The sequence below is a fragment of the Mastigoproctus giganteus genome, chromosome 9, assembly GCF_048544385.1.
Source record: "Mastigoproctus giganteus isolate SK-2022 chromosome 9, ASM4854438v1, whole genome shotgun sequence".
NCBI lineage: Eukaryota > Metazoa > Arthropoda > Arachnida > Uropygi > Thelyphonidae > Mastigoproctus > Mastigoproctus giganteus.
In genome coordinates this window covers 85,417,480-85,445,332 of record NC_143583.1, presented here as the reverse complement: position 1 = coordinate 85,445,332, position 27,853 = coordinate 85,417,480, and the positions used below count along the sequence as shown (strand labels likewise).

Sequence of the window (27,853 nt, the reverse complement as noted above, 5' to 3'; positions counted from 1 at the left end):
CAATTCCAAAATTTCCTCTAGTTCCCCTTTCTGCACTGTTTTGTCTTTTTCCAACCTTAGCATTGAAGTCCCCCATAATAATAGTGTAGTGGGTTTTCTGCTCATCTAGAAGACTCAATTTCGGTGTACATTTCTTCAACCTCTTCATCATCATGGCTCGATGTTGGTGCATAAATCATTATAATCTTTAGCTTGTACCTCTTAGAAATCTTGAGTATTAGTCTTGACACCCTTGGTGATGTACTTCTGAATTCCAAAATGTTGTTTTTAAAGTCTTTATGGACCAGAAACCCAACTCCACCTTCACTCCTTTCACTGTTTCCATTGGTGTACAGAAGATTTCCACTTGATAAACTTATAAGTGATTCATTTCTTCTTCTTGTTTCAGCCAAACCGATGATATCCCAATTCACATTTTCTAATTCCATTTCCGGCTCTAATATTCTGTCTTCACCGATGAGTGATCTAACGTTATAACAGGCCAAGTTTAGTTTCCGTGCATGGGCAGCCTGGTCATACCTAGAGATTCTTAGCACCCTCTGCTTCCACTCTGATCCTCTTGCTGCCGCAAGAGGGAGAGTGAAAGCTGCTGGGGACTGAGGGCCGTTCGTTTTGATGTGCTGTCATATGCTGGAGGGTTTGGTCTTTTCCTCTTCACGCTGACCAGGCGTCTTGAAGAGAACCACTCTACACGTTCGTTGCCACCTAAGTGACGTAACAGGGCTTACCATCGAGAAGGTGTGCATGAGTGGATTTTAGGGAGGCAGGCCAACCGGACTTCTCCTAAATCTTCTGTAATAGAGAGATATTGGATCCATCAGTGTTTTAGGCTGAGTGTCTGATAACACACAGGATACCTGTTCCCCTCTAAGCCCCCTCTAATAAAACATACTACACTTTAATCATTATTATATGTTCTATTATAAGAATCAATTTTGAATGCCTTTGTGATATTTTTCTAAAGCACGTTTCTAGAGGTCACCACCAAAAAACAATAAAAACCATTTGCAGTTTCCGAATTATTAGGATTTTCTGTTAGTGGAATCAATTTAAATGGTTAGTAAACTCGATGTTATTGCATTTGCGAAAATACCAATAGCTTGAATTGTGTGATTTTTTACGTTATTATGGTGAAATGTATTTCTCCTTCGCTGAAATCTTCAATCATATAAAATAAACATCAATGTAGATGCAAAATACTCATTCAGATTATCAGATAGCTGATAATCTGAATGAGATAATTTGGACAACAGGTACAATAAAGAATGCACTCGCCACCCTGATCACCGGACTTCACCCCATGCGACTTCTGGTTGTGGGGTTTTTTGAAGAACCAGGTGTATCGGGAAGGATGTCAAACTCTGGCAGATCTGAAGGACAGCATTAGACGTCATATGCTGGCTATTCCAGTTGACATGTTACATTCTGCTGTAGAAAGTGCTGTTGTTGACCAAAATGGAGGACACATTGAACAATTGTAGCGCTGTTCAAGTGATTTGTATTGCCACAGCGCCATATGGTGACAAATTTTGTAACTGATTTTATTTTTCCAATAAATGGCGAGCACATTCTTTATTGTACCTGTTCAAATTTCTCTTCAGTACGAGCCTTAGAACTTGTTTCAGAGCCCTCTACATAGGGATACTTTAATTTTAACAATCCTGTATTTTTCATCCTACATTCACACATGAGGAGTTATTAAGCAAGGAAAATGCCAGAAGTTTATCAAACAGTAATAGGGTGCTTAATGATTTTGTAATAATTGAGAGCAAAGTGGAGGAGAAATTGTTGAAGTTAAACGTAAGAAAGGCACCTGGGGTGGATGGGATCTATTCACTTATATTAAAAGAGGCAGCAAAGGACATAAGCAAACTCTTAGCCATAATTATGAGGACCCATCCCGGGACCCAGAAGTCCCTATTGACTGGAGATGTGCAACTGTATCCCCAAATTCACAAAGGAGGATCTAAGGGTGACACGAGTAATTACACGTGTCACCCTTAGAATGGTGTAATCACTCGTGTGACACGAGTAATTACACGTGTCACACGAATAATTTAACTTCTGCTCCGGGGAAAGTAATGGAGTCACTGGTTAAAGAAGCACTGCAGGATCATCTAGACAAGACTTCAGTTATAGCTTGGACACAGCATGGGTTTGTTAAGGGGAAGTCTTGTCTGACCAATTTGATTGGATACTATGATGTGATCACAAAGGACCTGGAGGCAAAAAATAAATTTGATCTGATATACTTGGAAAGCTCTTGACACTGTTGTGCATGGAAGACTACTATGAAAATTGGAGCAGTATGGTATTAAGGTTAAGTTGCTATAATGGATAAAAGGGTGGATGAGTGGGAGAAGATAGTGGTAATCACTGGATACTGCCCTTTGTGGACTAATGTTATTTAAGTTCCCCAGGGTTCGGTGTTGGGCCCACTGTTGTTTTGTATATTTATCAATGATATTGATATAGGTATATCGGGCTTAACGCTGAACTTTGCAGATCATACAAAGGTTGGCAAGGTTGTTAATGACAGTAATAGAAGTCTGCTGCTGCTACAGGATCTAGAAAATTTGGGCAGATGAGGTGAGAAGTGGCAACTGAAGTTTAACATTGACAAATGTAAAGTACTGCATATGGGTAGAAGTAACCCCAGAGAAACATACCAACTGTGTGGAACTACACTTAGGCTGGTAATAAATTAGAAAGATCTGGGAGTAATTGTGCAGTCAGATATGAAGTTTACTGAGCAATGCAGACTGGCTGCCAGAGGAGATCATGGGGTATTATCAATGATATTCAGGAATATTGGTAGTAGGGAAAAAGAGGTGATTATCCCTTTTTATAAGGCAGTGGTCGGGCCATGCCTTGACTACTGCGTACAGGTCTGCAACCTTCATTTTAGGAAGGATACAGAGTTGCTTGAATATGTACAGAGAAGGGCAACAAGGTTTGTTGAGGGGAATGTTGTGCATGTACAGAGAAGGGCAGCAAGATTAGTTGAGAGAAATGGAGTCGTCTTGCCAAGAAAGGCTTAATTACTGCAAATTGCTGTGGCTGGAGACTAGGCACCTGCGGGGTGATCTGATTGAGGTGTATAAGGCCTTGAATGTGTTGAGCATGCTGAATTCTGATGGGATTCTTCCACTTGTTCAGATTACGAACCTAGGGGGGCATAAATTCAAATTAAGAAAAGACAGATGTAGAGTAGATGTGCGGAAATTTGCTTTTAGCCAACAGATGGTTAATTGCTGGAACAAACTTCCATCTATCGTTCTGGAAGTTGATAGGTTAAATAAATTTAAGGAAGAACCGACAAACGTTTAGAGGGAATGAATGTGTGAATTTTTTTTTTTTTTTTTTTTTTTTTTTGTCTGATGCGATATAAGCTCATGCGCTTGCTTTCTTGCATCACACGCCTTCATTACCATTACTACTATATATATAAATTTTCAGAATCTTTTCTTCACTCCTTTTTTTTTTTTTTTTTTTTTTTTTAAGCTTGTTAGTTGCAATTTGTGCGTGCCATTAAAAAAAATGCTTATACATACTATTGTGAAATTTATAAAGAAAAGATATCTTGGAAACATGCCTCTAGAAGCATTTCTGAAGAAGATGAATAATAAACATTAACATTTGTAAGTCATAAATAATTTCTTTAAATTATAATTTGCTTGATTTTACAGGCCATGTTTTCATTTCTTTGGATAAGTGAAATCATTGTTTATACAAAAACTAACCAGCTAACTAATTAATTTCATCGTTGAGAACGTAACCCCTGTTTTTAACACTGTGTCTTATGTGAAATACATTCCCGCTTTATGAGCACGCGCTAGGAACAAGTTAACTCGTAAAGTCAGGAACTACCTGTACTTGGATTTCAGGAAAGCTTTTGATACTGTTGCTGTAAAAACTGGAGCGGTATGGCATTAAGGGTAAGTTGCTACAATTGATAAAAGCGTGGTTAAGTGGGAGATGGCAGAGAGCGGTAATCAATGGACACTGCTTGTTGTGGATGAATGTTATTAGAGGAGTCCCCAGGGTTCGATGTTGGGACCATTGTTGTTTTCTATATTTATCAATATTATTGATGAAGTTATATCAGGCTTAATGTCCAAATTTGCAGATTATACAAAGGTTAGCAGGGTTGTTAATGACTGTAATGACAGTATTCTACTGCAACTGGATCTAGAAAAGTTGGGCAGATGGGCTGAGAAGTGGAAACTGAAGTTTAGCATTGACAAATATAAAGTGCTGCACATGGGTAGTATTAACTCCAGAGAAACGTACCCTGTGTGGTACTACACACATTAGTGAATGAATAAGACCTTGGAGTAATTGTGTAGTCAGATATGAAGTTTTCTGAGCTGTGCAGACAGCTGCCAGAGCAATCTCGTCAATGATATACAGGAAGTTTGCTAGTACGGATAAGGAGGTGATTCCTTTGTATAAGGCAGTGGTCAGACCACACCTTGAGTACTGCATGTAGGTCTGGAGGACTCATTTTAGAAAGAATGTAGAGTTGCTGGAACAAGTACAGAGTAAGGCAACAAGATTTTTGGTGGGGAACGGAGGGGTCCTCATACCAAGAAAAGTTTAAGTTCTGCAAATTGCAGCATCTGGAGACTAGGTACCTGCGAGGTGATCTGATTGAGGTGTGTTAAGGTTGAATAGTTTTGAGTTGCCACTCAATGCTGATGGGATTCGTCATCTTGCTCAGATTATGAAACCTGAGTGGGTATAAATTCAAATTGAGGAAAGACCGTTGTAGAATAGATATGCGGAAATCTGCCTTTAGACAGTGGGTATTTGATTGCTGGAACAAACTTCTGTCATTGTGGAAGTTGATAACTTAAATAAATTCAAGGAAAGACTGGATAGACTTTTAGTGTAAATGGATGGATGAAATGGGAAGTGTTTCTTTTTTTCTTCTTTTTCTTTTTTTTTTGGCTGGTGCTGTATAAGCTTCCTTTCTTGCATCAGATGCCTCTACTAATGCTAATACATTTTAAATGTAATGAAAGGACATGTGACATTGTTCATGCAACAGGAATAAAGGAGTCTACATTACGCACCATTAGAGATAATGCCAAAACAATTAGAATAACTTCATTGCTAGAACAAGCATGAGTGCTAGTAAATCTTTGAGATCATGGCCAAAGGAATTTGATGAGATGGAGCAGCTTCAAAATGCATGGATAAATGATCAAATTAAAAAAAGTCAATTTATGAAGATCTTAAGAAAAAAAGATGAAAAGCCTGCAGATTTGCCTTACTTTAGTGCTTATAGTGACTGTTTTTAAGAACTGCTATGGTTTTTTTGATGTAAAGTTATGTGGCAAAGTTGCCAGTGCAGACTAGGAAGCAGCAAAGTCATTTCTTGCATAGTGAAAAAAAAAAGGTGAGGAAGAAGGCTGCACCTTAAATCAAATTTTCTATTTTGATGAAAAATTTTTGTACTGGAACCAAATGCCATCAAGAACCTACATTTCTAAGGATGGCATACAACTCCAAGCTCTAAGGCTGAAAAGGATCATATGACTGTGATGTTTGATGCCAGTGCTAGTGGAGACATAAAGCTTAAGTCTGTGGTGGTGTACCACTCTGCCAAACCTTGAAAGGATACCTTAAGTCTCTCCTAGGTGTCTAATTTTGGTCAATTAAAAGAAGTTGGATGTTGGAGCAAATTTTTTCTGACCTAATTGTTGATGTTTTTGCAAGTATTTTTAAAAATAATTCAAGAAAAAGAAATCTTATTTCAAGGTTCTTCTCATTTTCGGTAATGTGCTAAACCATTCTTGCATCATTGTTGAGCTTTCTGAACACATCCTCTCTCTCTCCCTCCCTCCCTCCCTCCCTCCCTCCCTCCCTCCCTCTCTCTCTCTCTCTCTCTCTCTCTCTCTCTCTCTCTCTCTCTCTCTCTCTCTCTCTCTCTCTCTCTCTCTCTCTCTCTCTCCTTCAGCCCATGGATCAAATTGTGATAGCAGGTTTTAAAGCTTATTACATTAGTCAACATGTAAAACGTTACGAAATCTAAAATACCCAATCTTGACTAATTTTATGCTGCTGAACATGAAAATTACATTAAAAATTGTTGATTTGCTCTTGTTTTCGGATTACAGTTGGGTTTTCATATTAACAAGTCACTCTACATTATCAACTACAGCTCTCAGCAAAATGCATGGCAACATCTCAGTTTCAGTACCAGCATGCTCTTATCATTTGATCGGCAAATGTGCCTTGCTCTGCATCACGTGATAAGTTGTTTCGCCTCAAATTCGTCTTCAACTCTGTTGCACTAATCCTTGAATACGGCTAGGTACTGGGTCATTTGTTCTCAGTTAACAGTTGTTCTCTGTACGATTCCTACTTTTTTCATGGTATTTGTGTCGTGTAAGATTAATATTCCCCGTAATTGTGTGAATAGTCCGGATGACTTCTGTTACATATGTGGAAAAGTCACGTTAGCTTCAAGAAAGTGTCCCTTAACTCGAGCCACAAAAACAGCCCACTTCTTGTACTTTGCGTGTAAAGTAGGCAACCAGGATAAGAACTGGGCTCCAGTTCTTTTATATGCTGCACTACCTGTTCATCAAAATAAATACGTGGGTGAATCGAAAGGGTCGTTTTAATGCCTTTCACAGTGTCCATGATATGGAGGGAGCCAACAAATCACGTCACAGACAGTTACTTCTGTATGGTGCCTCCGTTAGAAAAGGGGACAATGAAGAAAAAGTGGACAGTGACGTTCCCAAATATGCCATCTGCAATTAGTCCCATCCCTCATGGTGAGGTACTACCTATTCCTGAACCACCCGACCGTTTTTCTGTGCACTCTGATGAAGATGAAGACACTGTGATGAACATCAGCTTGATATACACGAAGAAGTACAGCAGCCGTCTATGTTAAGGAATCCACCATTTTGTCCAAACCTTTATCTTGCTGAGCCACATAAAATCAAAGAAAGTGAGCTTAATGACCTCATCGGGGATCTCAAACTGTCAAAGAATAAGGCAGAGCTTTTGGCCTCAAGGCTACAACAATGGAATCTTCTAGATCATTCTGTGAAAGTGACAACATTCCCAAAGAATGGCGACTATTTATAGATGCTTCTAAGGTTAGTTTTAAGGCTGTGTTATTACACTATTGGCATATGCTGCCTTCAATACCTCTTCTGTATATCGTCCACAGAAAAGAAACGTACAGAAACATGTAGAACATCCTCTTAGGTGTACACTATCAGAAGTATGAGTGGCAGATATGTGGTGATTTAAAGGTAATCACATTTTATTAGGACTACAAAAGGGTTACACTAAGTATTGTTGCTTTCTCTGCAAGTAAGATAGTTGTGCCAAAGATATGCACTACGACAAGAGAGGAGTTGGCCTCAACGAAAATCATTAACAAATGGAATGAAGAGCCTAGCATTTGAATCTCTCGTAGATCCAAATAACTGGGGGTCAACATACCATTGAAGATACATTTCTTGCAGTAACACCTGAATTTCTTCCCTGCCGAATTTTGGTGCTGTCAATGACAAACATGTTGAGCACTTCCATCAAGACATTTCAGCAATGGAACAAAGATACAAATGCAAATGGAGTGCCACCCTGTTAGCTGATTATTGTTGGATCGTGAAAAAGGATGCTCCTGAAGCTGAATACAAGCAAATGGTTAAAAGGTGCCATGTTTGATACAGGTATGTTTGTAACTACATCTTACTGCCATATAAATAAAAAATACCTGGTATAAATATATAAAACTTACTTTTTTAAAATACAAGAGACAATCTTCCATTTTAAGCACTATTTCGGTTTAGCATACCAAAATCTATAAAGTAGACTTACTTTTATAAAGCCCATAACAAGATATGACCCAAAATTTGTTTTTCAGTATTATTTAGGATGCATATTTAAGAAGTTTATTGCAGCTAATGAGGAGGATAATAAGGAAACTATTCTTGAATTTTGGAAGAACTTTATCATCAAGAATGCTATTGGCATCATTTTGGAGGACTGGGGTGATGTCAGTAAGGATTGCTTGCATGCAGTTTGGCTGAAGCTTCTCCCAGATTTTATTCATAATTTTAAAAGCTTAAAACCATCAGAGGAACTTCCAAGATGCAAAGAACGTTGTGTTGCTCTTGCAAAGCATGTTGGATTTGAAGAAGTGGAGAGTGAGGATGTTGAAGAGCTGTTTAAGTCCCATTTTGAAAACCTCTCTACTGCTGATCTTCAACAATTTGTTACTGAGAGGGGGAAATGAAAGCTGGAGATGAAGAAGTCCAGGACACAGCACCACTAGAACTTTCCACTTCTCTTTTGTCTTCTATCCCAAGGGAAGTTTAGAAGCAGTTGCAGCTCTTAGAAGACAATGATTACAATGCAGTATGCAGCAGGAGAGATGTTCATGGAATAAGGTCTTATTTGGCACTCTGTGAATAGCTTCAAAAGAAACAAGAAAAATGACAAAGCAGCAAAACCTAGATATTTCTTTTATGCTATAGAAAGGGGGAAAAAAAAAAGTCAAAAGACAATGAACCACAGCCATCCACTTCTTCATTAATTAATTTTTGTTTTAACCCTTCAATAAAACTGCACCTGAAAGTAGTAGTAGTAGCAGAAGCAGTAGCATGTGATACAAGAAAGCAAGTGTATGAGCTTATGCAGCATCAGCCAAAAAAAAAAAAAAAAAAAAAATCACACCATTCCCTCCAAATGCCTGTCCAGTTCCTCCTTAAATTTATTTAACCTATCAACTTCCACAACGACAGATGGAAGTTTGTTCCAGCAATTAACCACCCGCTGCTAAAGGCAAATTTCTGCATATCTATTCTACATCTGTCCTTTCTTAATTTGAATTTATGCCCCCGTAGGTTCGTAATCTGAACAAGTGGAAGGATCCCATCAGAATTCAGCGTGCTCAACCCATTCAAGGCCTTATACACCTCAATCAGATCACCGCGCAGGTACCTAGTCTCCAGCCACTGCAATTTGCAGAACTTAGGCCTCTCTTGATAAGAGGATCCCTTCATTCCCCTCACCAATCTTGTTGCTCTTCTCTGTACACATTCAAGCAAATCTACATCCTTCCTAAAATGAGGCCTCCAGACCTGTACGCAGTACTCAAGGCGTGGCCTGACCATTGCCTTATACAGAGGGACAATCACCTCCTTTTCCCTGCTAGCAGAATTCCTATATATCATTGACAAAACCCCATGACCTGCCCTGGCAGCCTGTCTGCATTGCTCAGAAAACTTCATATCTGACTGCACAATTACTCCCAGGTCTTTTTTATTTTCTACCACCTTAAGTGTAGTACCACACAGTTGGTACGTTTCTCGTGGGTTACTTCTACCCATTAGCAGTACTTTGCATTTGTCAAGGTTAAACTTCAGTTGCCACTTCTTAGCCCATCTGCCCAAATTATCTAGATCCTGTTGCAGTACCACCCTGCCAACCTTTGTATCATCTGCAAACTTCGACATTAAGCCTGATACACCTTCATCAATATCATTGATAAATATACAAAACAATAGTGGACCCAACACCGAACCCTGTAGGACTCCACTAATAACATTAGTCCATGAAGAGCAGCACCCATTGATTACCACCCTCTGTCTTCTCCCACTTAACCATCCTTTTATCCATTGTAGCAACTTACCCTTAATACCATTCTGCTCCAATTTGTACAGTTATCTTCCATGCGCAACAGTGTCAAAAGCTTTCCTGAAATCCAAATATATAATATCAAAATTATTTTTTGCACCCAGTTCCTTTGTCACCACATCATAATAGCCAATCACATTTGTCAGACAAGACTTTCCCTTAACAAACCCATGCTGTGTCTGAATTATTGCTGCAGTCTTGTCTAGATGATCCTGCAATGCATCTTTAACCAGTGACTCCATTATTTTCCCGGCAACAGAAGTTAAACTAACTGGTCTGTAATTACTCGTGTCACCCTTCGATCCCCCTTTGTGAATTGGGGATACATTTGCACATCTCCAGTCCGTGGGAACCTCCCCTGAGTCCAAGGATGCTCTCATAATTATGGCTAAGGGTTTGCTTAGTTGCTTTGCCGCCTCCTTTAATATAACTGGATAGAACCCATCCACCCCAGGTGCCTTTCTTATGTTTAACTTCAACAATTTCTCCTCCACTTTGCTCTCAGTAATTACAAAATCATTAAGCACCCTGCTACAATTTGATAACCTTCTGACAGTTTCAAACCTTAATAACTCTTCATTTGTGAATGTAGATGCAAAATACTCTTTCAGTTTGTTTGCTATCTGAGTAGGATCATCAACAGTCGAACCATCGATGTCAAGTGGACCAATCAGATTCATCCCCTTCCTTTTAGAGTTTATATAAGTAAAGAAATCCTTGCTGTTTTTCTTAGCATCTTTTGCCAAAGATTTCTCATGATCCGCCTTCGCCTGCCGAACCTCCTTTGTGACCTGATTACAGACTAGCTTATATCTGCCATAGGCTTCTTTGTCGCCTGATAATTTATATGCATCCCATGCATTTTTCTTCTCTGTCACGAGTCTCATTAGTTCATTTGATAACCATTTAGGCCTAAACCTTGAACAATATTTCTTAATAGGTATGAAACTTTTAGTAGCATCCACGATTAATTCCTTGAATGCTTCCCACTTAGAATGTACCGTTGGTAACATCGTCAGTTGATCCCACTGTACAGAATTTAAAAACTGTCTGAGACCACTGTACTCCCCTTTACGGAAGCAAAAACCCTTTCCTTTACCCCTGATGGTAATTAAATCTTTAAGTAAATCCCACATCAGTACACTGTGATCACTGCCACCTAGTGGTTCCTTTATCTGCAAATTCTTAATACACGAATGATCACTGTTGATAACCAGATCAAGAGTATTACTCTCTCTGGTTGTCTCTTGAACATGCTGCTGCAGAAAACAATCATCCAATAAATCCACAAAAGTCTGACTAGTGTGTGAGTGACCAACCCACAAGTTCCAGTCAATATCTGAGAAGTTAAAATCCCCCATTATAAGACATTCTGATTTACTGGCCCACTCTATTTCTCTGTACAATTGTTCATTGTACTCATTCGAGTCATTAGGCCTATAACACACTCGTACTCTTATTTTTGCTTTCGCAGACCTACTCTTATGTCACACCAAACTGACTCAACAGTGCACTGTTCATCTATATCAACTGGGTGCACTTCCTTTGATTTTATGTTTTTCTTAATTAACAGCATAACACCTCCTCCCTTTCTATCCTGTCTGTCCTTTCTGTACACATTGTACTCCCCAAATTCCTTGAATTTGGGGAGTACAAATCATGATTATCATGAAGTGATGATGATGATGATGATGACAGCACTCTGCCCCTGTCTTCATAACTCAGAAACCTTACAACCTCTCTCCTCCTTCATCAAGTTTTACCTTTAAATTTTTCAATATGTGTTAAATTTACTGTCTTATTTCATTATTAAATGTGAATTTAACATGTATTTAAATTGTACTATCCTTTGTGTTAATCTAACTACTAAAGGTGTTTCTTCATTTTGAGTAATAATGTTTGTGATCTGCCCCTAACCCTATTTTTCCATATGTCATGTTATTTTTATTACACGATTTTCTAATGTGTGAGATCTCACAAGAATGCAACTTTCTTTTTCTTTTTTTTTTTTATGTAAACCTCAAACACGAGAGGTATTAGAACCTATAGTACTTAGTAACGTGCTTGGGTTGTAGGTTGAGAAGACGAAAGAAGATATTTGTTGACATTGGACCTAAACTTCTGTAGACTGTAATTTTCAGGAAATACGTATGAAGGAAGGTTGTTGCAGAAAACGGCAGTTGAATGAATAAACGAGGAAGATGAAAAGTTGGTTCTGTGAGTTTGAAGTTGGACAGTAAATGGATGTTGGCTGGTGGCGGCACGTGTTCGGACTGTTTTGAAAGAGAGACTGGGAATTATAGAAGCCAATTCAGAAGAACAGTGAAGCAAAGAGGCATGCAGCAGAAACAGTACGTCTATGAGACAGCTAGTGGAGACACTCTGTTAGAGATGAATCATTAATTAACCTAACTGCCCTCTTCTGAATGGAATCAAGAAGCCTGAGAGAGGTTTTGGGGGCACCACCCCAGATGTGGGAACAATATTCCATAGCAGAGCGGATTTACGATTTATGCAGAGTGAGCAGTTGTTTGGAAGAAAAGTAACGCCGAGAGCGAAAGAGAAAACCCAAGTCTTTTAGATGCAGAGGAAGCAATATTTGTAATGTGCTTGTGCCAAGAGAGATTAGAAGTCAGGGTAATCCCCAAAAGAGATATATCATTTTGCCTAGAAATCAGAGTGTCACCAAAGATAAGTATGGGAGCAGAAGAATTCTCTTTGTGAGATATAAGACAAGAACGAGTTTTAGAAGGATTGAAATCAACTAAGTTGTCTTTGCCCCACTGGAGAATTACCTGGAATCGGCATTTAAGGAACTGGTAGCAGATTTTCGAGAAGTTGAAGCTGATTGAGCAGGGCAAGGTTTCTCAAAATGGAAAGTGGAATGCAATGTACTATCATCGGCAAAACTATGGATAGGATTTCCAGTCAATGGAAGAAGGTCATTAATATACAAGAGGAAAAGAGTGGGGGAAAGAACTGAACCTTGGGGAACACCAGCATTAGTGGAGAAGTTAGAAGACAGAGAGCCATCTACCATCACCCTCAGTGAGCGGTCAGAGAGAAAACTGGATAACCAATTACTTAAAACAGTTGGCAAACCATAAGATGGAAGCTTGTTTAGAAGCCCTTTATGCCAAACATGATCAAAAGCCTTTGAGATGTCAAGAGCAACTGCTTGTGTTTCACCAAATTTTTCCATTTAATTTGTCCATAAATGAGTAACATAATCCAGAATATCACCAGTGGATTGACACTGACAGAATCCATACTGGCGATCATTGATCAGACGGAAGGTTTCTAGGTAATTTAAGGGTTGGGGGGTTAGTTGCTCACTCCATTACTTTAGAAAGAGTAGAAGTAATTGCAATGGGACGATAATTGGATGGATGGGAGGGATTTGTCACCCTTTTTAGGAACTGGCTAGATATAAGCAAATTTCCAAGCAGAAGGAAAAACACCTTTGGAATAAAAGTGAAAAAAAAAGGCGGCAAAGAACAGGAGTAAGTTCAGGAGCACAGGTTTTGAGAACAAGTGGAGAAATACCATCGGGATCTGGAGCTTTCTTAGCATCAAGATTCGTCAAAATCTTTCTGATATCCTTTTGACGGAAGACCACAGGAGGCATTGAATGGAGCATGTTGGGAATGATGGGAGGTGTTTTACCAAGATCATTGATACATGAGTTGGAGCGAAAATGGGATGCTAGCAGGTCAGCTTTATCCTTGGCTGAAGTGACAACAGAACCATCTGGTTTGGACAGAGGTGGGTGCAGAGATGAGCAAACGTTGCAGCCAATAGCTTTGGCAAGAGACCAAAATGCTTGGCTACCATTAGGGCAAGAAGCAAGTTTTCTACTCTTAGCTTGTCCAAACTCTAGTTTGGACTGATTAATAACTGCTTTACAGTTGTTGCAGGCTTTGGGGTAGGCAGAAAATGAAACTGAAGAATTAGAAACAAGCCAATTACGATATGCAACGTTCTTCTTTTGAACAGCCTTAGCACATTTATTGGAAAACCAAGGTTTAGATAAAGGACGAGATTTTAAAGTGGAGTGTGGGATAAAGGATTCCATTCCTGCAAGAATAATTTCACTGACACAATCTGAGCAAATGTTGACATCAGAAGTTTTGAAACAGTAATCCGACCAAGGAAGAGAAGAAAAGAAATTAAGCAGGTCATTCCATTTTGCATTCTTGCAATGCCAAACGATACAAATTTGGGAATAGCCATGAGATAAAAGCTCCATTGGAGAAGAGACATTCATCAAGTTGTGATCTGAGGTACCTAAAGGACCACTCACTTTGACCGTGTACTTAGAAGGGTTGTTTGTGAGAAAAAGATCAAGCATGTTGGCTGTATGATTAGGATTGACCGGTATTCTTGTAGGTAAATGAACAATCTGTGCAAGGTCATTAGTAATTGCAAAAGCCTCAGCATCTTGACCAGCTGGGTCAGTGTGACTAGAAAACGGAAGCCAGCTGGAGTTTTGAACATTAAAATCACCAAGGAAAATCGCCTCACTGTTAGGAAAGTTGGACTGGAGAAAGTCAAGTTGCGAAGATAGGAAGTCAAAGAGCTCCAATCGATTAGTGGAGTTGGGAGAACCGTAGAGACAACAGATGAATTTTACACAATGAGGTAGAGAGATTTTACGCCAGAGAAGATCGAAAAGAGGAGATTCCAAATTACCTAGTCTCTGACAGGGAATATCGGAACGGACATATGCACATGTACCACCTTTGAGGTGAAAAGAATCGTTCAGCGGATAATTTGGGCAACTGAGATGATCAGTAGTTGAATCAACTGAGATTCTGTCAGAAAAAGTACATGGGGTTTGGCTGACTGCAAGTGGAAATGGAGATCGTTGAGATTAGAATTCAGACCACATATATTTGTGAAATGAATTAGGAAGTGTTTGGGAGGTTTAGATTTTTTCGCAGATAAGCTTACTCCATTAGTTTGATAATTCATGGTGTATTCAATAGCAAGAAAAAGTGGGCGGGACATGCTGTATGAAGTAATGAAATTTTTGGATATTGCGTACACGTGGTGAGAATATACTCAGATCCTCGACATTGTCCTCCGCACACACACACTACTCGGATATCCTCCAGTCACTATCTGGCAGAGTAGAGGTAGGAAGGTTATACACTAGCTGATCCGGAAGCCTCCTAGAGAGTTACTAATAGGTTCGGTCTGGTGTAGTAACTAGCGGTCGGCCTGCAAACACCGTTCTAGAGCTGTACCCTCAAAATGTAAGGAAGATTGGATCTCGCCACGATGTTCATCATAACCTCAAAAGTCATCAATCATGCTGCATGATGAAAGAGATGGGGAAGGGTTGACCAGAACTTAGCTCTGGTGACTAAACATGGGTTCCACCACTTCAAGCCTCCAATAAGCAAAGTGGTGGTATTGCACCGGTTGATGAGAGTTATCTACCACCTAGTACTGCCTAGAACATAGAGGGGTGGCATTCTTCCATGTGGTGTGTGGGCGCCACACCTCGACCCCTGCTTATGTGGTTCACACCTGGGTGGTCACCCACCATGTGCTTGAGCATGGAGGTTATACCCAGGATTACTAACAGTCCCAACATCGTGAAGGTGAAGCAGAGGATTTGGCTGTCACAGGCCGTCCGGACTTCGCCGAAATTGGGTCCACTTGAACTGAGTGTCACCCGAATATTAGTTCCATCAGCATTTTAGTCTCCCATGTGACATCAATTGTGTTATAGCAGAAATGACTGTATCTATAAATTGGAGATGGGCAAAAGTGTCTCCTTTTTTTTTTTTTTTTACAAAGGATGGTAAAAGGGAGAAGTGTGTAATTATGACTTGTAAGCTTGACTTTTGTTCTTGGGAAAATAATGGGGTCAGTAGTTAATGAAGTATTGCAAGATCATCTTGACAGGAATGCAGTTATCCAGAAATCATGGCATGGCTATTATGATGCATAATAGTTATTAGCTATTATGGCAGTAAAAGAAGGAATGGATGTAAAACATAATGTTGACATTGTATACTTAGATTTCAGTAAAGCTTTTTATTTTGTTCCATATGGGGCAGTATGGCATTAGGAGCAAGATGTTGTGGATAAAGGGATGGTTGAGTGGTAGGCGACACAGGGTGGTTATTACCAGGTACTGTGCTTCTTGAATTAATGGTATTAATGGTGTCCATATTATTATCAATAATCAGTAATAAATCATATATAAATAAATATTAGTTTATTAATGATATTGATGAAGAAATATCAAGCTTATTTTCTATGTTTGCAGATGATAGATTAGCACAGTAATAATGATAGGAATTAAAATAACAAGGCCTAGAAAAATTAGGCAGATGGGCTGAGAAGTGGCAATTAAGGTTTATAACATTAATAAATCCAGGGTACTGCACATGGTCAGCAGTAATCCTAGAATAACACACCAATTTGGCAGTACGCTCAAGGTGGTGGAGAACAAAAGAGACCCAGAGGTAATTGCAGTCTGACATGAAGTTCTCTGAGCAGTGAAGCAGTGAAGACATTTCCACGACAGCACATGTGTCTTCTGTCAATGATATAAACTAAATTTTGATGGCATCCTTATTGTTTCTCAGACGATGTGCATAAGGAAACAATCTTAAATTGAAGAAGGATGGTGCAGGATAAACTTCCATCTGGTGTTGTGGAACCTGCAGTCACGAGATCTCCATCAATATGAGCACTGGTGGTATAAGGTGGATCAAGCTCTTCAAAGTATAGATCTGTAAATATATACTATGGGAAGCATTTGAGTCAAATGGATGTGTCTGGCCTGCATTTGTCTATGGTCTCTGGCATGCTTTCGACATCTCATTGACTAATACCACAATAAATTCAAGCTGTTCTGAGAGCTGAAGGGAGAGCCTACCTGCCTAAAGTATTTTTTACGTTCGTTGTTTCTATTCTAGTTCTCTCTCTCTCATCACTCAGGTATTCATACATCCTTGTTTTCCAGGATGGAAAATATATGGCCAGTGACTTACCATTTGGATGTCACAAGTCATGAAAAAAAAAAAAAAAGCGGAGAAAGAGAGACCTTCAAACATTAGGAATCCTACAATTTTTTGTTTTTTACTCATGTCGTTCAAGGTTTGTAAAGACATTGAAAGTCATAAATGGAAGTTTATTTCTGTAAATGTTATTAACAGTTTATCAAAACTTTGATTAAATTTAAATGGCAGGTTATTTTATAGATTTGAAATAGGATTTTTTTTATCCTTAATGTTTGTTAATTAGATTAGCAAACACTTCACAAGAACCTTGGAAACTTAATAAATAAGAAAGATTATGAAAAAAAATTCTCGTTATTTCTGTCTTGACATTTTGAATGCAGATTGGTGTGTTTGATTAATATATATAGGAAACTAGTGATATGTAAATTTCTAATTCATTGATTTGGATTCATAATGGTGCATAAATCATGCAGTTTTGTTTTTAGCAGGAAAAATAGTTATTCGGAAAAACAGAGGAAGGGGGATGGGTTCCTCTCGTGATGAGGTAATCTGATCCCAAACATTCAATTATTTAATAAATTTATTTTGTCTTCAGATTATGCAGTGACCTAAACTAGTCATTAAAATATTAATTTATTAATATTTTATTTAAATTTATTTATTTAATAAATTAATTCATTAATTTTTAAAAATGTATTCATAATTTTTACACTGTTGGATAATAAGAACAAATAACTTTTAGCAACAGCAGTCTTGTTAGCAAAAAAAAAAAAAAAAAAATATCCCAACTACTTCATGGCTTGTTTGTGTTTGTTTGTTTGTTATTTGGTTTTTAGGAGCATTAGCAACTAAGGCCATATTGCTCCGGGGATATGCGGTCATTCCCTGACTTTTCTGCATCCTCCGTATTTTGGTGGGCACAGGCTCGAACCCCGGTCTAATCAAGAAGTGTGTGCTACTTCATGGCACAATAAAACCAAAATGAAAAGTCTTGGGAAAAATTAACACAGGAGCAGACGTGCAGTTCACTTTTTGCATCAACACTTGCATCAGAAATGATGCAGATCTAAACAGAAAGCCATACTTTTGAAGAATACTAAAATTCTCATTTGTGTAATTTTAATAGATATTTAAAGGTTTTTTTATTTTTCGTCATCTGGATATTCGAATGTCTGTTAGATGATTAAAATAATACTTAGAACATTTCTTGCAATTAGGGATTATGCATTTTCGTTATTTTTCTATAAAGATACAACTAAATCAAGTATAGTTTCCCCCAGCATGACTTAATTGTTTAATTTGGAATTTTAATTTTATGGTAGTAAGATTTAAAGTAATCATTCATTTCTACAACTGATAAAACTGTATAATAGTTCTTTAGTTGCTATAATGATTTTATGTTAAGTATGCATGATTTTTTAGTTAGTCCTGAATAGAATATAATAGTACGGTTTACTTTTTTGTTATGTAAAGAAACAAAAGTAGTGAGAGGTTTGTAAATAATTTATACTGTATTTTCCTGTTTCTTAAATGCTAAAATATGTTGCTTTTTAACATGTTAACTGCCATAATGCTAATAATATACTTGTGGGGGGGTGCCATTTTTTTTTTTATTGTTCAGAATTATAATTATACCATAGTCAGTATATCATGGAAAATATACCATGACATATCCAAAAGCAAATAAAAACCAGAATCATCTAGATTTATTTAACATTAAAGAATATGCTGTTTTTTTATGTTACATAGAGTCATGCAACTTAAACAGTAAAGTGAACTCTAACATAAATGTTGTAATGTGGCCTAATTGCCAAAAAAAAAAAAAATAATAAAATAAAAAATAAAAGTGCTGTCTTATTGTGGTTAACATGTTAATGATGTCTTTTTGAGGATGTTATTAAAAGGTGTTTGTGTTATTGATATAGATAAAACTCGCAAACAAACTAAAGAATCTGCATCTGAGTCCTCAGATTCAGATAGCGAAGAGTCTAGTGGAGAACAGGATAGAGATAAGAAAAAGAAAAGAAAACGGAAGAAGCACAGGAAGCATTCAAAAAAACATAAAAAGGAACGAAAGAGACCAAAACGAGATTCCAGGTCAGTGAAACTATTAATAATAACTGGAGTCAGTATGCACTGTTTAGTCTTCCTCCTGTGGGCTTTATATTTTGTATTGCACACATGTTTAATATTAATAGTTTCTCTTTTATATGCTGTTGTAATTTCATTAGTAGTTTTTTGCTTAAATATTTATTTTCTTTTGTCTTAAAATTCAGAATTATAATATTTAGTAGGAAACGCAAAAGGTGAATTCACTAGTAGTTTTTGGCTTAAATATTTATTTTCTTTTGTCTTAAAATTCAAAATTATAATATTTAGAAGGAAACGCAAAAGGTGAACATAGTTGGACTATTCTTTTCACTTGCCGTTATATAGTAAGTTACTTCTGGTTTTTTTTTTTTTTTTTTGAAACATCATGGTCTGAAACATAATTTATTTTTATTGTTGTTGTGAGAAGATTTTTAAGTTGATAAACTCTTAGCATTGGTGTACACGTAAGTATACATGCACCTGTTTCTATTCTTAGCTACCCTAACACAACCCATGTGTTTACTTTTACCGCAATGACTCCCAGCAGTCTCTGAAATACCCTGCATCTTGTTTTCCAGGCTGCTGCTCATTCCAATAGAAGCAAAATCTGGTTGTTTAAACTACAAAATTAGACCATACATCCCAAATCATCTCCACTGTTTCAATTTGTCAGAAATTAGGTTATTCACAAGCAGCGTGTCCTGGTACAGCAATATGTGCAAACTGTGTCTCATGACCATACCAATCAACATTGCACAGCTCTTGAAGAGGAGAAAAACAGATGCATAAATATAAAACAGTACATGGCATCACCTACCAAGAAGCAAAAAGGACCATAATACCAACAAATATGAGTCAACCTTCATATGAACAAACTACAAAAACAAGACACTTACTTGACACAAAAACAACTAGAACAGATGGTCAACGCACCAGTCTATTTCACCCAATGCTGACGGAAAGGGTAAAGAAAAACAAAGTAGTGCAGAACAAAACCTGAATGGAAATAGAAGAAAAAAATGAAATTGATGAATTTATACTTGACATATTTAATGATGAAGAAATGGATACAGGGAAACCATATTTTCCAATAAAAAGAAGGAAAAACCCAAAGCTAAAACTAAATAATGAATAATTTAAATCAATGGAATTACAGAAGCGTCTAATCCAATACAGGAAACATTAAAAACCTATCTGAATCCTTCAGACTCTCCTTTAGTAAAGAACTACAGTTTATATCGAAAAAACAATAGCAGACAGTGGTTACAGTTGTAACCAGTTGTTTCTTGGTGATTCCCTTCAACTTTTGACTGTGACTCTCTCTCTCTTTTAGGGTAACTCGGGAATTTGTTTGTTTTTTGGCTGGTGCAACATAATCCTCAGGCTTCCTTGCACCATTATAGCTAATAATAATAATAAAAAAAAAAATAATAATAAAAAAAGACAGCCTTGTGGTTCCTTTATCTGCAAATTCTTAATACACGAATGATCACTTCTGATAACCAGATCAAGAGTATTACCTTCTCTGGTTGCATCTCGAGCATGCTGCTGCAGAAAACAGTCATCCAATAAATCCACAAAAGTCTTGCTAGTGTGTGAGTGACTAACCCACAAGTTCCATTCAATATCTGGGAAGTTAAAATCCCCCATTATAAGACATTCTGATTTACTAGCCCACTGTATTTCTCTGTACAATTGTTCATTGTACTGATTCGAGTCGTTAGGCCTATAACACACTCCTACTCTTATTTTTGCTTTCCCAGTGCTTACGTCACACCAGACTGACTCAACATTGCAGTGTCCATCTATGTCAACTGAATACACTTCCTTTGATTTTATGTTTTTCTTAATTAACATCATAACCCCTCCTCCCTTCCTATCCCGTCTGTCCTTTCTGAATTGGAATTTGGGGAGTACAATGTGAACTCCACAAATTCCAATTCTGCATTCATGGTATCTGTGTGACACCACGTCTCTGATATCCCAACAATATCCGCCTTTGATGCCTTGACCAACACTTGAAATTCATCAAGTTTATTTACTATACTTCTAACATTGTTGTACATACAAGTATACATGCACCTATTTTTATTCTTAGTTACCCTAACACATCCCATGTATTTATATGTTTCATGATGACTGCCACCAGTCCCTGAAATTCCCAGTACCCCTCGCTCCAGGCCTCTGCTTATTCTAATAGAAGTAGTGCAAGAATCACCTTCACCTCTGCCTGCGGCTACTTTTAACTTTTTAGTCTGTGAATCCCCCCAAGCTAGCAGTTTTCTGACCCACCTATCACTGCCTCTATAGCATTAGCAAACACTCTTGCACCCTTTCTATTTAAGTGTATCCCATCTCTGTAGAGGCAGTCTCTCTTGTTAACAAGCAGAGACCATGGTGAAAAAAATTCTATTACATGAGCCTTGCACAATCCCTCCAGGGCCGAATTGATTGACACAGTTCTCATCTGATTGAAGTGTATAAGGCCTTGAATGGTTTAAGCAGGCTCAATTCTGATGGGATTCCTGCTCAAATTATGAACTTGAGGTGGCATAAATTCAAAATGAGGAAAGACAGTTGTAGAATAGATCCAGAAATTTGCCTTTAGCCAGTGGGTAGTTGATTGCTGGAACAAACTTCTATCTGTTATTGTGGAAGTTAATAGCTGAACGTTGGCATTCTATCAAGTCCTCGTATTGAAAATGACTAGTTTTCAGGAGAACCATAACATACGAGCTTTTAGTGGTCACAATATGCAGCCAATATGTCATTGGCTGCATATTGTAACCATCAAAAACTCATGAACATCATCATCAAACACTTATTTTTATTGGTTTATTACTTTCGAGGATTTGCAGGGCAATGTGGGACCAAAAATGAAACTCATTACAAACAAAATAAATTTTTTTACGAATTCAATATGCGAGGTTTTGATTGAACGCCAACGTTAAGTAAATTCAAGGAGTAACTGGACAAACGTTTAGGAGGAATTTTGTTTCACCTTTTTAACTTTCTTATTTCACTGATGTTTTTCCTTCTGCATTGAATTTGCTTATATCCAGCTAGTTCCTAAAAGGGTGAGAAATCTCTCCTTTGCAGATAGAATTCTACTGCACTTTCTTTTACTCTTTCTAAAGTGATGGAGAAATAGATTTTTTCACAATTTGTTAGCAGTTTCCTCCCCACAAGTGCTCACCATTGGTTCAGCATCATCTGGCTTCTCAACCAGTGCTTGCTTTCCATAAGATTTTACTCTTTTCTCTACTCAGTTACTCATTTATATTAGTGAATTTCTTCCACTAGATGAAAATCTTATACAAAGTTTTGCTGATGACAGCACAACTACGTTCCATTTTTCAACTATCCATCAACAATTTCTTAAATAGTAATCTCCATGTAATTTTCCAGTGGAGTAAAGAAAACTTAGAATCAGCCTTCTAAAATTCAGTCCTGTCTTATTTCTTGCAAAAAAAGACTGCTGTGCTATTCTCATCTTCAGTGATGAATTTCTAGACAAGATCACACACCTCTGTTTAAGATTACCATGACTTCTAATCTCTCATAGCATTAATTTTCTTCTAAATAGATACTGATACTGTACAAAATATAAAATACCCCCATGGAATATTGTTAACACTTAATAATAATAATATAATTAATAATAATGATAAGTTGGGATTACGCATTATAAAGGATTCTCACTGTTATTCCTTTTATAATCTCTGACTTTACTGAGAATGGATGACTCAAGTGATAATTGAAAATAGTGTGTTGGTAGGATTTCTGTAGACAGATAATTCATCAATTGTTTGTGCAATCATTATTGAATTTTCTTGGACTGGTAACTTCCTATTTATGCCTTTCTTGAAGGAGAATTTAACATTTTGTATATTATTTAATTTTTGTAAAACTGATTTACTTGCCCCACCATCCACAATCACCCCGACTATAGAATATTATATACATACCAGAGTCAGAATTTGAGGGCATGGGGATAGAGACAATAGCTGTGTTTTCCAATTATGCCACAGAAACATCAACAGGTGGAGGAAACCCATGCTAACTCCTTTTATTGTGCATTGTGTCTTCTTCCTTGAAGGGATTGGGTTAGTTTTTAATGAGAACAGCTGTATGTTCCTATTCCATATCCATAAGAGTTAGCTAATATAACTCTCCTCTGTTTTATCATCACTTATCTTGTAAGCATTGCTGATAACAAACATTGATATTAAATCATGCTTGGTTTTGGCACTCAGTCGAGAATATTATTTTGTGCTACTAATTTCATTGTACATAACTAACTTGCCTAACAAAACACATATATATATATATATATATATATATATATATAATTAATAATAATGATAAGTTGTAGTGAAAAAATCGGAACATCTAATAAAGACCGAAAAAACTAGTAATATATTGTGCTAGTTTATGGATCCAGAACATTGCTAGTAACAGCAGAAATACCCAGCAACCATCATGAAATATAGACAAATATATTAGATAAGTGTATGAGTAGGGGTGCTGACCTGTCAGGTGTAGTTACAATGGAAAGAATTATTACAATGTGCCTGAAAAATAAAAGCAGATTATATAAAAGTAAATTAAATAAATAAAAATATACAAATAGTACTTAATGCCATAATTTTTTTGCTATAGTATGCTATAGTGAAAAATATGCTATAGTATATTTTCATTAATTTAATTTAATTTTATGTAATCTGCTTTCATTTCTCAAGCACCTTTTAATAATTTTTCCATTGTAATTACATCTGACAGGTCAGTACTCCTACTCATACACTTATCTAATCACCGCTACCTATACATTTATAGGTAGCAGTGCTAACCTGTCAGGTGTAGCTACAGTTGAAAAAACTAAAAAAGTGCCTGAAAAGTAAAAGCATATTACATAAATTTTTTAAAATTTAAATAAAATTAAAAGAAATATATAAATGGCACTTAATGTTGTAGGTCCTAAGATTTTAACTGTCATCAAGGGCCAGCAGCCAAAACCAAAGAAACACAGCAATAAGCAAGTCCTCTGTTTCTGTTATGATGCATACGCAGCAGACAACAAAGCTGGCGTACGTATACATCATAGCCGACCCGACAGATACCAAAAAGAAGAGGAATAAAGAACAAAACCAGTATAATACTAAAATAAATAAAAATGCAAAATAATGTTATAATTAAAACCAATTGATTCCAGTTAAAGAAAAATTGAAATGCAAAATTGCACTAAAATTAAAAAACAAGTAATTCCAGTTAAAGAAAAATTGAATGAAAAAAATTTAAACTAACCCTGAGTATGGGGAGAGAAGGTGTGAATTGGTCAAAGTAAACCTTACCCTTGTGATGGGGAAGATGGCAATTAAACAAATGAGACAAATGGACTAGCAAAGGGGAGAAATCAAGAACTAACAAAGTAGCATTGAATAGACTCTAAACTTTCTTGATTTCTCCCCTTTGCTGGTCCATTCTCAGCGACAGAGAGAGCTTAGTTGATGAAAAATGATATTGAATATTGAAAGAGAAGGCAGATGTTGGATAATGAAAGAGAAGACAGATGTTGGATAATGAAAGAAAATTTCTTGACACCACCCATTAAGGAATGTGAAATGTAAGCTTTTGTCTTTTGAGTGACAACAGGATGTGAAAGAGAACAGATCAAGAATGAAATTGTTGGGATTATGTATTATAAGGATCCTCAGTATTATTCCTTTTATAATCTCTGACTACTGTACTCTCTACTCAGGCCATGTCTTAGTTTTGGCACTAAGATATAGCCCAAGATAATCTTTTAGAGTTTGATATCAGAAGATTTTGCAGCTCCGGCAAATGTTTTTTTTTTTTATAAATATTTAGCCCTTTTATTAACTTAATTGTCACATTAATTTAATTTCTAGAAGTAGCTTTATAGTTCTAGTCACACTCCTTGATTTATTTTGAATTTAGATAATGATTTTGCATTTTAATACTTAGTGTCCGTAGATTTTACAATTCATAACTTGCCGCCATTGTTATAGAATATTAGAGCGATGCGAAATAGCGTAACGTATATCCTGAATTTGATAGCTTAAGGTTTAAAGTAAAACTAAATAGCATAATACGTAGCACTGTCTCAGAAATCTGTTAGCTTAGTATAGTATTATCAATTAATCAGTTAAATTTATTTTAATATTTAGTAAAATATATCAATTAATCAGTAAATTGTACTTAACCGGAATCATGACTAGAGCAGCAAGAGAATGGGCACAAATTAGCAGGAGTGCTGCGGCTTTGGGGAAAACCGAAAGGGGTGATTCTCTAACACATCACAGTCTAAAACAATGTGCAACTTGAGGAATGTTCGAGGAACCTTTCTGGAACAGGACATGATCTAGCCAAGGATGATAACTTTGTGTATACTCAGGGCTGTTTTAAGAACTCTTAGGCTCCCCGACAAATTTCCAAACGTGGTTCCTATTCAGTTTAAATTTTATTTTAATTTTTTTCTGGGTCTCTCTTAGTTACATTCCTAACCCTATGTATTAAAAGAGCTAATGGAAACTATGCTCCATCACCATGCGAGAAGCTTTTCACAGAGCGTAGTGGACACTTAAAAATTATAATTATATTATATTATTATTAACTTATAATCATAAGCGAGAATTAAATTGAATTATTTTTCTAAATATTAATATTTTTGGAACTTTAAACTATTTAAAGAAAGCCGAAAAAGAGGGGCTTTTAAAAAATTATTTAAGATCAATGAGTGAGGCCTCCTGTAGGCTGAGGCCCCTGGTGTCCGCCAGGTGTGCCCATGTGTTAAAATGGCCCAATGTGTACTAGATGTAGTGTCAAGAAATTAGGTGCCATCTGAGCTCTCTGTTGGGTATCTATGAGAGCTTGAAGAGTAAGTTAGATGCCTTCGAAGGAATTAAAATGGGGGCCCATGAAGCTCTCAGATGCCCAACTCAGCGCCAGATCTCACTTCTGTGCATCAGGCAACACTGCAGCAATCTCTGAGGCAGAATGTACTTGTCTCACAGGAGCTAGTTATTGTCGGTGACTATTGTCAAGGAGACAGGAAATATATTGTGCAAAAAGATAGGTGGACCAGGGTATGTCTGCCAGTGACAAAAGTTGATATCATCGTAGAGTAGATACCATCTTTTAAGGGCACAAAAGGTGATATTGTTCTACATGTTGGCACTAATGATCTTAAGAGTAAGAGATCAACAGATTTCCTAATCAAATACAGGTCAATTACGAGTTAGGGTTAAATTTGAAAGTGTCTACATGCAATTCTGCCCAGACATGATAGGAGAGGGTATATGATGAGAGCCTTGTAAATCAATTTGGCCCTGGGGAGATTGTGCAAGGCTCATGGGGTAGAATTTTTTTTAGCATGGTCTGTGCTTGCTAATAGGAGAGACTGCTTCTACAGGGATGAGATACACTTATATAGAAAGGATGCAAGAATATTTGCTGATGATATTGTGGTAGTGTTAGGTGGGTCGGAAAACTGCTAGCTTGGGGGATTCACAGACTAAAAGATTAACAGTAGCTGCAGGCAGAGATGTGCAAATGTATCCCCAATTCACAAAGGGCATTCAAAGAGTGATACAAAAATTATAAACCTGTTATTTTAACTTTATTCCAGTGAAAATAATGGATAATGGCGTGACCGGTTAAAGAAGCATTGCAGGATCATCTAGACAAGACTGCAGTAATATTTCAGACACAGCATGGGTTTGTTACATGGAGGTCTTGTCTGACCAATTTAATTGGATACTACGATGTGGTCACAAAGGAATTGGATGCAAAAAATTATTTTGATATACATGGATTTCAGGAAAGCTTTTGATACTGTTGTACAAGGAAGGCTGCTGTACAAATTGTAGCAGTATGGTGTTAAGGGCAAGTTGCTTCAATGGATAAAGGGATGGTTGGGTGGGAGGCACAGAGAATGGTAATAAATGGACACTGCTCTACGTGGACTAATGTTATTGGTGGAGTCCCCCAGGGTTCGGTGCTGGGCCCATTGTTGTTTTGTGTATTTATCAATGATATCGATGAAGGTATATCAAGCTTAATGTCCAAGTTTTGCAGAATATACAAAGGTTGGCAGGGTTGTTAATGACAGTAAAGACAGTATGTTACTGCAACAGGATCTAGAAAAGTTAGGCAGATGGGTTGAAAAGCGGCAACTGAAGTTTAACATTGACAAGTGCAAAGTACTGCATATGGGTAACAGTAACCTAAGAGAAACATACCAACTGTGTGGTGCTACACTCAGGGAAGTGGAGAATGAAAAAGACCTGGGGGTAATTGTGCACTAAGATATGAAGTTCTCTGAGCAGTGCAGACAGGCTGTCAGAGCAGGTCATGGAGTCTTTTCAGTGATATATAGGAATTTTGCTAGCAGGGAAAAGGTGATTATCCCCTTGCATAAGGCAATGGTCAGGCCACACCTTGAGTACTGCATACAGGTCTGGAGGCCTCATTTTAGGAAGGATTTAGAGATGCTAGAATGAGTACAGAGAAGGGCAACAAGACAGGTGAAGTGAACAAAGGGGCAATCTTATGAAAAAAGGCTTAAGTTCTGCAAATTGCAGTGTTTGGAGATTAGGCACTTGCGGGGTCATCTGATTTTGGTGTGTAAGGTGTTGAATGGTTTGAGCAGGCTCAATGCTGATGGCATTCTTCCACTTGTTCAGAGTAAGAACCTGAGGGGTTTATGTTCAAATTGAGGAAAGACAGTTGTAGAATATATGTGCGGAAGTTTGCCTTTAGCCAACTGGTAATTGTTTGCTGGAATAGACATCCATCTGTTGTTGTGCAAGTTAATAGCTTAAATAAATTTAAGACTAAATTAGACAAAAAAAAATTGGAATGACCGGATGGGTGAAATGGGAAGGGTTTTTTTTTTTTTTGCTGATGTTGTATAAGCTTGCTTTCTTGCAGCATATGTCTCAACTATTGCTAATGTTAATTAGAGGTTAAAATGTGAATTTGTAAAACACAGGTGACATACTTGATTTTTATCAAGAGGAAATAGGGGGAGGCAAATTCTCTTAAAGGTAGCACCAAGGCTTTAATTCTTTGTTATTTTGTATAAC

At 37.2% G+C, this 27,853-nt stretch overlaps 1 protein-coding gene across 1 annotated transcript in view; it reads left to right on the top strand.

The window, feature by feature from the left end:
• Positions 1 to 27,853, top strand: part of LOC150080515 (uncharacterized) — a 398,298-nt gene that overhangs the window by 224,206 nt on the left and 146,239 nt on the right. The window contains exon 9 of the mRNA XM_090381933.1: positions 18,581 to 18,752. Within this exon, the coding sequence (XP_090238059.1) occupies positions 18,581 to 18,752 (172 nt within the window). The remainder of the gene's footprint in view (positions 1 to 18,580; positions 18,753 to 27,853) is intronic.